Raw genomic sequence first — 12,523 nt, 5'->3', positions numbered from 1 at the left:
AACTTAACACAACACATGCAAATATTTGTCTACTTTAAGCGGTCATGACTCAGTGCTTTAACAGAGGTGCTAGATCAAAGTTGGCAGGAGGCAGTGACCCATGTCAGACACATAACTTGATATATCGTAAAATCCATTAAGGGGGGGTTTGCAGGTCCTATGCGGGCAATGTTAAATTAGCCTACTTCATGTACCTTTGTCTCTGGAACCAATAAAGGTAACACGATACAATTTTTACAGCTGTCTTATCCATGTTAATTACGTCTACTGAACCAGAATTAAGAGATAAGGCACAGAGGAAGAGAGATATATATGTATTTTCAATTATGCTATTTTTTATTAGAAATAATTGTACACATAATGCCCTAGATGGCCTTCTATTCAAGTTGTTGTTATGGTTGTGCTTCAGTAGATACAAAATATTATAATGAAATAGGTGCCAAAGTTTCATATGGATATCACAAGTAGGTTTTGATATAAAGGGACATAAAGCATAAAAAATTTCATTTTGAGAAAATCACATTTAAAGAATAAAATAACAAAAACTGATTTGTAATTTTAAATTAAGTCTCAAAAACATCCAACAGCATAGTCATCATCACCATCTTTGCCATCTTCCTTCTCCAAAACCTTCTTACTTCTGATTGATCTTGCTTCTTTGGTGCTGAACTGAGCTGCACATTGTGCCTTGGTGAGTCTTATTTTCTCCAATAACTTCAAGCCCTTTACAGTAAGGTAGCCGGGAGTGAAGTTAAGATGTTTTATAACTCTTATTCTTCCCATATTTCCATCATTAAATGTTAATACAGCATCAATAACTCCCCATTTTAGTGTATAGAGCCCTAAAAACATTTTTGGGCACATGTGTCCAGATAATGTTATTGAATGATTCATTAGGATTCTGTGTTCACCCATGTAGGCACTTTTGGAGGAGGTCTGGGTGAGCTAGGTCCCTATAAATTGATTTTATTGCTTCCATAACAGTTTCAGGAATAGAGTTCTTGTGTTCAAAAGACACTCCTGAAACTTCAGCCTTCCAGAATTTACACCACGATTCAGGTTCAAGTGGGCAGAGTGCATATGTCGGTTTTCTGTCAGTTGAAAGTTTGTGGGTGCATGTGGCCCAGACTGCTTTTCTCATACTTCCTAAAGCATTTCCGTTATTTCTGATGGCCATAACACTTCTGGAGCTGATCTATTGTTTTATCAGCAGCCGACCTCTAAGTGGCATGCCATCAGACAGTGTGGTGGTGCGAAGAGATTGTTTTAATTTTCTGATATGTGTGCCCATCCTCTTTTGCATATTCCCAACACATTCCAATTTCTTTATCACAATATTTTCACACGGATTTGCTTCAACAACACACTTACACGCCTTAGAATCTCCATCCCCAAGGAACTGGATGTATCGTACACCCCTTTCCTGCAGTGATCTGCTATACATTTTCATTGCGGCATCAGCTTCCATTCCTCTGCTAGTTCCTTCATAATTTTTCTGACAGTTTTCATGTTCATTTTTTCCATTTTTGTCACAGGACCTTTCGCAATGTTTTGAAAGTGCCTCAAAATCAATTACTTTGCCTGTGTCTGTGATTGTGGCTACTGTGTTTTTCGACATATGACCAAACTTTTGCCATATCCCATCAAACGCAACTGGTATATCAATGTTGCCTTCGTTCACTTCAACAGCTTCATTTGTTGCAGCCTTCATTGACAGGGAAGCGACAGATTCAATAGCTTCTCCTGTAATTCAGTATACCTCTGAATTTTTGTAGGTGGTGGTGGTAGATTCATAACCGAACAGAAACACTAAGCTACACTAAGACCTTTTCCAATAGCTCTCATGGCATAGGAAAGTCTTACATTTACCTCACAAAGATTATTCTTGCATTCATTTGACATTACAAATGACTTTTTGTTCTCACAGCCAGTGAAAATAATTACTATTGTCATAGTAAATCCTATTCTTGCAGAAAAATCTTCTTCAATAATTACTTTTCCGCCACAAATATTACAGCACAGTGTGTCACACAACACCCGAATTAAAATGTTCATATCACACAAAACATAGCCCAGACCAGAAGTACTATTTTCTAAGTTATCCTGCAGTAATCCTAGTTCCTCGAATTGTTTATGTAATTTAGTTTTACTTGCATTGAGTGAGGTCACATCTCCTTTGTTCTGCCCGCATCTCGTGGTCGTGCGGTAGCGTTCTCGCTTCCCACGCCCGGGTTCCCGGGTTCGATTCCCGGCGGGGTCAGGGATTTTCTCTGCCTCGTGATGGCTGGGTGTTGTGTGCTGTCCTTAGGTTAGTTAGGTTTAAGTAGTTCTAAGTTCTAGGGGACTTATGACCACAGCAGTTGAGTCCCATAGTGCTCAGAGCCAGCCTTTGTTCTCTGGTGGCACAACAAGGTTATCTGATTTTACACTGCTTGTGGGTTTCAACTCTTTAACAACACACGGTTTTACACTTTTAGTGTGTTGGTTTCCACCAAATTTACATTTCTTGAATAGACTAGCACTTCTAGGCATGTTTATATTACGTCAAACTGCACCAGATTACGTCGAAAGTCACTGTTCCCCTCAAAACAAACAAACAGTTGCCAAGCGACTGCGTAATAGCAGTGTGACTAACATCGAGCGCCACGTGTTTTCTGTCAGAGATGGAAATCAGAGCCTTCTATAAAATGTAGTTTCTGAGATATTCACATATAAACAGACGGACGTCCGAAAATCTTTAATCTCGCAGATACGCATGTAAGACTTCAAAATTAAAAATGAAATACTTCTAAACGTCACACATTTTGGGCAGGTTCAAAATGGTTCAAATGGCTCTGAGCACTATGCGACTTAGCTTCTGAGGTCATCAGTCGCCTAGAACTCAGAACTAATTAAACCTAACTAACCTAAGGACATCACACACATCCATGCCCGAGGCAGGATTCGAACCTGCGACTGTAGCGGTCGCTCGGTTCCAGACTGTAGCGCCTAGAACCGCACGGCCACTCCGGCCGGCTTTTGGGCAGGAAAGAGTACATAATATTCTAGGGCTTGTTTTGTAAAGTGTGAAAATTTTCGAATTTTTGCCTGCAAACTCCCCTCAGAGTAACTTAATTTCCAGGGTATCTATGCAGACGTGAAGAACTGACCTTTGCAACATCAATGAAAAAAAATACACCAAGGAACCATTGCTTATTTCTACGACATTGAGAATATAGTGCTATGTGTTAGTCCACAAGGTCAACATCTTCCATATTGCTGTTGTAAAATTCTATAGCAAATGGTCAAGGAACACACGTTTCCTTTTTCTTTTGACTCCAACACTGCACTTGATCTGTAGGTTGGTTACCAGCACCAGCAGAAGCCATTGGATACAAGTCATGTCAAACCACTTGGTAATCGTAATATTGTCTTTGTTACTAACACATCTGTATGTGTCTCGTATGTCCTTTCTTAGGTCTTTGTCTTAAGACAGCAATGAATAAACAGCTGCATGAAACCGATTGGTATTGCATTATCCAGTGCCATAAATGCCATGTTTCTTCATTTCTTGAAGCAGTTGCACACTTGTAAAGATAATAAGAACCGAGTAAACTAGTATTTTATCCATCACCACTTGCACTGTGGTAAACCTGAAATCTATACTTGTGGTCTGATGTAAGAGCATGCATATAAACTTTCAGTCTCCACTTTCTGAGCTACTTTCCGTTATACTGTTTTATCTTGTGAAAGTCCTTCGAAGAGTCTTCCTCAGAGCTTGAGCTTGTTAAACTTATCACATCAGAGACAGATAAATTGGATGGCTCCCAATCATCAGTTTCACTATCACATGCTGTTTTGGAATCGAAATCGGATGTAAATTATCAAGCACATACTGAAATTCAAGAAAATTTGTAAAAATGAAACTTCTTGGCATATTAAAACCGTGTGGCAGAACTCAGGACCTTTATCTCTTTGCAGGCAAGTGCTCTACCGCCTGAGCTACCCAAGCACCACTCACGACCTCTGCTGACAGCTTTACTTCCGCCAACACCTCATCTCCTACCTTCCAGACTTCACAGAATCTCACTGAGAAACTAAGCCATGTCTCCACAAAATCCTTTCTTCCGGGAGTGCTTGTCTTAGAAATTTCGCAGGAGAGCTTCTGTGAAGTCTGGAAGGTAGGAAATGAGGTACTGGTGGAAGTAAAGCTGTAAAGAGCAGTCGTGAGTCGTGTGCTTTGGTAGCGCAGTTGGTAGAGCACTTGCCCACAATAGGCACAAGTCTGAGCTTGAGTCATGGTCTGGCACACAGTTTTAATCTGCCAGATAGTTCATACCAGCGCACACTCCTGTACAGACAGAAAATTTCATTTTTAAAAGTGTTAGCATTAATTTAAATAAGAAACTAAAGTAAAAACTTTAAAAAGGACATGTGAACTGAATGCTTCACTACGTTGAGTTATTACTTCATATTGAAAGAGGCTCACAACCAATGCCATTATTGCATGATGTCCACTGCAGCTGACAGATATTTTTTGCTTCATATCGATAGTAAAAACATGGTTAAACAGTCTGCGATTATTGAGAAATGGAGCAGTGTCTATCTAGATTTACTTTCCATTCATCTCGAACGCTCAAAGTAGTATAGTAATGTTGAAAGTCGATCTCGCTTCCCAGTCTCCATATTTGTACCTGTAACGTTTGGAGGCAAACAGAAGCAATAATAGTTACACTGCCGCCTGACTAATGATAGCATTAGCTCGAATATTTCCACTTGGGTAGACTGCATGTGTCATAGACTTCAAAATACTATACTCGTATTAAAATAACATTTTGATTAACATTTCGACAAGTCGAGTGGCAGGGGCCAGCCACCAGTCAACCGTAATTCTTTCTTGAGCACCACGTGCCCGCTATATTGCCTGTCTTTCAGGTACATACAGAGGCTTGCAATGTCTTGATAAAGATTTCACAGTGGTGCAAAGACTGGCAACATGCTGTAACTGTTCAAAAACTTAAATTTGCAGACGTTACAAAGCGCAAAAAAATTGCATTTTTTCACAATATAAATCAGATTATACAGATATCTGAGTGTAACAATTTGTCGGGATATGGAATCGAATGATCACATTGGTTCAGTTGTAGGCGGCAAGTTTCGGTTCATTAGTGGGATACTGGAGAAATTCAGTTGATCTACAAAAGCAGATGTTACAAAAGACTCATGCGACACATTCTAAAACCGTATATTTTCCAGTGCGAGGAAGCCATACCAAGTAGAGTTAACAGAGCATAATGAATGTGCCAAAAGAAAGGCAGTATCGACGTTCACAGATTTGTGTGACTCACTGCAAATAGTGGCAGAAATGCAGAAAATCAAGAACTGATGGAGCTTGAAGACGGAAGTCAATTGTCCCCCGAAAACGTTCTTGAAAAATTTCAAGAACTGCTATTAGGTGAGAAATCTAGAAATATGTTACAATGTCCCCTTGTTGGGAGCGCGAAGACAAGACGAGTCTACATTGAGAAACATTAAAATGCTTGCTTCCTGCGCTCCATACGCGAACAGAACTAGAAAAAAATCCTGTGGAGCAGTTGGAAGTACCCCCTGCCACGTAATTCACAGTGGTTTCCAGAGTATTGATGTAAGTGTGCTGATCCATCAAAAATTGGGCTTTCGGACGACAGAGCTATTCTTCTTTCCCCTTTTTCCTCCATTCTGTAGGGCTTATCTAAGATTTAGATTAGATTAGATTAGATTACTACTTGTTCCATAGATCATGAATACGACACTTCGTAATGATGTGGAACATGCATGGTTTCTTATAATTAGATGTAACTATTTTCTTGAGGAAACAGTTTTCAAATTCTCTCACAAGTGTATCATGAAATAAGTTATATTTTAAATTAGCATCAGGTTCCTTGTACACCCCATCGTGAAATAAGTTATATTTTAAATTAGGATCAGGTTCCTTGTACACCCCATCCCAGTCTAACTGCTGAAGATTTTCTCTGAAATTTCTAATTGTTGAGTCATTAATTGAATGCACAACTTTGGAGGGTAGTTTTGAATTACTGAATGGAGCTATGACATATACTGTAATTAGTTAAGCATCATGATCAGAAAGGCCATTCTCAACAGGACAACAATTTATGTTTTTAAACCTGTCTTGGTCTATAAAAGAGTTATCTATCAATGTGCTGCTGTCCTTTACTACCTGAGTTGGAAAATTAATGACAGATGTCAAATTGAAAGAACCGAGCAAGACTTCCAGGTCATTCTTCCGATTACACTCTTTCAGTGAATCAACACTGAAGTCCCCACAAATAATAATTTTCTTTCCCCTATCTGACAGATAGCACAACAAGGCATCCAAGTTTTCCAGGAATAAATGAAAGTTTCCTGAAGGGGACCTATATACTGTTACAATTATAAAAGAGCCCTCCTTCGGTTTAAGTTGACAGGCACATGCTTCTATATGTTTCTCTAGCCAAACGTTTCTCTATCTAAGCTTTCTACACAGTGATAACTTTTGACATATATGGCAACTCCTCCTCTCACCTTATTCTCTCTACTCATATGTGCAGCTAGTTTATAACCACTGATATTTAACTTTTCCTTATCATACACAATGTGATGCTCAGACAGGCATAGTATATCTATTACATTATCAGATTCAATGTCATCTAAACAAACCAGGAGCTCATGTACTTTATTCTTCAATCCTGGAATATTTTGGTGAAAAATGGTAACATTATTTTTTACTTTAATTTTGTGAGAATCTACTTTTTTCTTTAATTCACCAATATTTTGGTTAAATATGGTAACACTATTATTTACTTTCCTGTTGTGAGAATTTTGTGAGTTTTGGACCTCTTTAGCACCTGCCTGCCTGAACTTTTCATTGGACACTGGAAGGATAACACTGTTGTTACATTTGATCACACACAAGTGGATTTCTAATTACAGCACGTGAACATTCATATGCTCCTAAATATTAATTAGTACCGTGTTTTCTCGTAAGATTATATAATTATCCTCAGGTGAACTCCGTTACTTTTCACTTTGAATAGTTTATGTACGCATCCTCCAAGAAATATCGAAAGTAGTAGAAAGAGTGTGCTATTAATTATTCTGTATTTTTCTGCAGTTTTGTCAGTTATTTCCTTTTTCTTTTTTTACTTGCGATATCTCCAATTTGGTATGTTGCAGAGAGAAGTTGTGGTGTCAATGTTGGCAACGAATCAGCGTTAGCCGTTTGGTTGATATGAAATCCACAGGAGCGCCGAAATCACGTTGTTTTAATACTTACGTTTGTTACACATCCGTAAAGTGTGAGTATATAATAGACAACACGAATGTTTGTTGACGTAGATATTTGAATTAACATTATCTGCTTTAAGTTAGCGTCACGTAGCGTAATTGGGCGTTATGACATTTGGTGCCGGTATTGTTAAATGATAAACCATCATAGATGATTTCATGAATGAAAAGTATGCTGAATTGTCACAGAGCAGCCACAGTGTGAAATGAGTGTTAAGAAAGTTGACCCCTACGTAAGATATCCAATTAAAAAATCACACCAACGCACCTAAAAAATCTGTTGAACCTCAGGCGCAGAAAAGAATTGCATTTAGACTTCTAATTAAAACTTGTTTATGCTCCAGTTCTTATGTGGGAGAAAAACATAATTTGAACAAACCTTCGAAGAACTCAAAGCAGCAACATTATTTATTTAGTCTCAAAACAGGAAACACACATTTTGATGTGTGTAAACAAGTCGAGCTACATCCGAAACCAGTGTTCTATATTTGTGCAGGGATAGTGTCCTTAAATAGTCGAAGAGCCGATGCAATCAAGATTTGAGAATGCTCCGTTAGTTTTATTAAGTTAGCGTTACTTTTTAAATTATCTCGTTTTTTATACATTGAAAATGGTCACAGGTAACAGTGGGCACATCTATTTGAAAGTAGTGTACTCGCTGTTACACGACATACACAGACACGGGCTCCCGAACAGAATGTTCACTTTTAATACTGTGCTGATGTCTGTACAACAATAAACGCCCACCTGTCTTTTCCACATCTCGTATGTTAATTATTTCTTTTTCAGAAATATGCTGAGCTCAGCCATGGACAGAGCAGTGCCTTTGGACCCATTTAGGTCCCATGTCGAATCTCTGGAACTTGCTGGAAGGGCACTTGATAGAGCTCTTCAGAAAGACAATTGTTTCCCATCTTTAATAGAAGTCACCCAAGTAGCACAAGGTATGTTACATGGCAAAATCAATTTCTCTCTCTCTCTCTCTCTCTCTCTCTCTCTCTCTCTCTCTTTCTCTCTCTCTCTTTCTCTCTCTCTCTCTCTTTCTTCCACCTCACAACTCATACTAGATGATTGTCATAATTAATTTGAGAGACTACTGTATATGTAACATACTTCCAATTACTGCAGATGATAGTGATGTGGTATTCAGACTGTTACTGTGGATAGCAACTGAATTTGTTTCCTGACCTCGTGGAATCCAAAAAAATTAAAATGCTAACTCTTTCATCCAGGGATTCTGACAGTGATACAGTATTTGTCATAATAAAATGGAAATAAATATCTCCAATATACATACACTCAGAATATAAAAATGTTTCATGAGGTTAGGGCAGGTGGTTGTCCATGGCCTTGCTTAAGGAACCATCCCGGCATGTACGTGCAATGATTTATGAAAATCACATAAAACCTAAACCAGGATAGGTGAACTGAGGAAACTCCGTCCTCCTGCATGTGAAGTCAGTACCTTAACACTATATAAGTTTGGCTTGTCCTTATTGTACAGTGTTATTTTTATCAGACACAGTTTGTGCCAAAATTTTTAGACAACATAGTTGTGTGGAGATAACGATTAATTTACGTATAATCAATTATTCAAAATGACTGTCACAATGGCATTATTTATTTTGCCACCAACTGGTTTCAACCCATGATGGTGTCATCTTCAGGGCAATTTACACCATTTGGTCACTCGCTGGAGTCGTCGACACAATCGCGGGTTGAAACCAGTTGACGGCAAAATAAATAATGCTGTGGTGGTCAATAATATATTTCAGTAAAGAAGTAGGATGTCTTGTTCGTTAAAACCTCACAGAACTGCTTGATGTGGAAATGTGGTCAGAACGTGGCCTCGTGTTAGGAAGGCGTGGCTTTTAGGTCTGTGTCAGGCCATCCTGCCAATATTAAGTGGTCCTTTTGAAAAGGACAGGGCCAGTTTCCTGACATATGATTATCTGATCTGTGTTTGTTCAATCTCTAATAGCCTTATTAGTGGAATGTTCCTACCAGAAGACTTAAGACTTTCATGTGTGTGTGTTGCGAGCATGGGGCACTGAGCTGCAGGATGACCATTTCCTTTTCTGTGTTGCAGTTTCTGCCTCTATCGTATCCTATTACTTCCATTCTTCTTGTCAGTCATCCATGTCATGTCTTTCATGCCTTTGTTCGGTAGTGGGTGCCTCTTGTGCCCCATCAGTGTGGTTTCTGGGAGGGACAGTCCATACCCTGCCACCTTCTTAGATTGGAAAAAGTAGTCCGACAGGCATTTCCTTATTTCCAAACACCCGCCATTGCCTGGCACCATCAGACACTGTGACTGGTCTTTTGTGTGTCCATACTGACTTTTACTTCAGTTTTTATTTCACCAGTTGTTCCAGGTCAGAGTTGTTACTTCTCTGCATGGATCCTTTCCTGTGGTTTCCAAATTTCTTCTGCAAAAACACAGATCAGCATTCATGTCATCTTACCACAGTCCATGCTGTCCCAGAACTTTACTTGGGTGCCATGCTGGAAGCGGTTTTTGAATCTTCTTTTTGTTAAAGAACTGACTTGGCTGCTCCATATTTGTCAACTAAAGACTGACTGAATGCAAAGCTTATCTTTCTCTGCTTCCTTGCCCACACATCTTCAGGTGTGGATTGCACCACTCTCCATCAAATCTACTGGGCATTGATCCAGTCACACTTGGGGACTTTGTTTGCCAGGTTTATGCCTCGGTGGTGCCTTCGGCTTTGAAGTTGTTGGACCCAGTCCTGGAGAGTGTCACTCTTCCAAAGTGAGGGTCTTCATTCTTCAGCTTCAACAGTACCAACTCGTACAACCTATGCAACTGCCATTTGACAATTTCCTGACCCTTCAGTATATCCTATTCTTTCTTGCTTGCAAAGGGCATCGACCCCCTGTCAACTGCCACTGGGTAGGATTACTAGTTGGAATGCTCCTCACAGCCCACTACCAAGTACTAAGACTTGCACTTATACTCCCTACAATTACTCCCCATGTTTTCTCACCCCCCCCCCCCCTCTTTGGTATGTGCCCAGGTCCCGGATTAGGACTCATCTGTTTCAAGAACCTAATGTCTGTTTCCACCCCTTAACCTTTCTGTTTCTGTTCCTTTCAGGTCTTCAGGAGTATGGTGTGCTACTCTTTTTCACATTGACAACTCTGAAACCACGGATACGTGTCTCGTTGGTTAGGAACACCGTTCGATGCTGGGATATGTAGTGTTTTTACAGTGGGCCTCATGGCCATAAACAGAGCCCCTTATTTCATAAAAAGAGTCTCCCTTGACTGATTTCAAATACATAGTGACTCTGTGGGCAGATTTCAGACCAGAGATCGATGTCACCAATTTTACCCTTGTCACTGTTTGATATCTGCTATTCATCACCTTGTCTCTGAGTGTAACCTCAGTGCCTTCTCAGCTGGCTACCCCCTGGGTCCCAGGTCATATGGGTATCCCAGGGAGTGAACTGGATGATCATGTGGCTAGAGATGCAACCACCTGCCCTCCATTTGCTTTGACGGCCCCAGCTGCAGATTTGTGGATGCAGTTTAGACCTCTGCTCTCTTGGAGACTGAAAACCATATATGTAAGCTACTGCACTCTCTCATGAACTCCACAGTATCGAGGAGATGACTGCTGCATGGCAAGGAAGAAATTCACTGTTTGTCGCCTTCATATCAATTATATTGGACTGACCCACAGTTTTATAATAAGTAATGAGCCACCCCCACATTATGGTTATGGAGCCTTACTGGTAGTTGCTCATATCCTGGTGGAATGCCCGTTCCTTCTGGCTCTCCATGCTAGACATAGTCTTCAGAATTTATTACCTCTCATGTTGACATGCAACTCGGGCAATTGAACTGGTTCTGTTTTTTCCTGTGACAGTAGTTTTTATTTTCAGATACAAAATTTTAAACTGCCTTTGTGATGAGGAGGCGATAAAAGGGGTTGTGGCATCTCCTGCCCCATGCTTAGTCAGGGAACCCTTCACCCTGCCTCCTTTCCCTGCCGCCTCAGTCACTCCTTTTCTTCTGTTTTAATTGCTTTTTCTGCTGCACTGTGTTTCCTGTTTTGGGAGTAGCATTCTGTTGATCGTCCTTAAATTTTTGCCTTTGTTGCATCATGGCTTGGGCAGCCTGCCCCCTTTTGTACGGAGAGCCCTGGGAGATGCCCAAGTGCAGCACTAAATATTTTGGTCATAATGCTTTATTATTGATGGTTCAATTGATGTCTGTTACATTCTTTGAAATTCCCTTCTATTGAAATTCTGGATCTCTTGACTAGAAGGCATTCTACACACTGAAGCCTCATTCACTCTTAATTGGGTTGACAGGGAATGCATGCAGTTGGGGTTTCTGTCACCAAAGCTGAGCCCTGGGGGGCCACTTTTCTGCTATAACCTACGTACTGGTCCAGTCCATTTACTTTCAATTCTCTGTAAATGTTTATTGCTTTCAGTGCCTTGCTTTTGCCTCTCCTGCGTACTTTCTTCTTCTAAGCACTCTCCTGGTTATCACTGCCTCCAGACGGACTACCTCTTGACCAAGGGACTGATGATCTCACTGTTTAGTACCTTACCACTTATCAACAAACCATCCTTGTTTGTTACTAGTTCACAATTTTATTTAACATAGTCATTGTCCCATTAGAGGTATATTTTCTTCCAAATTTTCCAAAGCACGAGCTGCTGGAAGAACACGTACTGGGAAATGCAGGTACCTCCCTTAATGTGACCATCTTGACATGGTTTTCTTGGCAGATCGCCATGTGTTCCCAAAACACATCACTGTGTGTTCCCAAAACACATCACTGTAGCAAGTCTATTAAGAGGGTTTGCTAGGTATGTGTGTAGTTGTAGCCCCTTGGCAATTCAGGAACCCACTTCTGATCTGTGACCTGAGAACCCAACATGTAAGCCATTGAGTATACAGTGTCTTTTGTGGGACATCAGGACTGTGAGGAATACCCAATGTGTCAAATAGTCTTCGCTGCAGCTGGGTGCCATCCGTGTCGATTGTTCTTGGTTGGAGTGGGTGATACCATGCTGGATAATCCACAGTGAAATGGATTACACTCTCAAAATTCGGTTGCTGTGAACCTCTGGCAGTTTCATCAGATGGGCTTGGTAATTAAGATACTAAGCCCAACCACCTTACAGTGACCCTGCCTTTGGCAACACCAGGACAGGATGGACAGTATTCCCCATAATACCTA

The 12,523-nt window shown here is 40.3% G+C and overlaps 1 protein-coding gene across 1 annotated transcript in view; it reads left to right on the top strand.

Annotated features, from left to right (window-relative positions):
- The first annotated feature begins 7,222 nt into the window (after window positions 1-7,222).
- Window positions 7,223-12,523, top strand: part of LOC126259768 (nuclear pore complex protein Nup155) — a 267,502-nt gene continuing 262,201 nt past the window's right edge. The window contains exons 1-2 of the mRNA XM_049956773.1: window positions 7,223-7,313; window positions 8,092-8,246. Of these exons, the coding sequence (XP_049812730.1) occupies window positions 8,096-8,246 (151 nt within the window). The 5' untranslated portion in view covers window positions 7,223-7,313; window positions 8,092-8,095. The remainder of the gene's footprint in view (window positions 7,314-8,091; window positions 8,247-12,523) is intronic.

This window comes from Schistocerca nitens, chromosome 5, assembly GCF_023898315.1.
Source record: "Schistocerca nitens isolate TAMUIC-IGC-003100 chromosome 5, iqSchNite1.1, whole genome shotgun sequence".
Classification (NCBI taxonomy): Eukaryota; Metazoa; Arthropoda; class Insecta; order Orthoptera; family Acrididae; genus Schistocerca; species Schistocerca nitens.
Note: the sequence above shows the minus strand (reverse complement) of the source record. Positions and strands in the feature narration are given on the sequence as shown.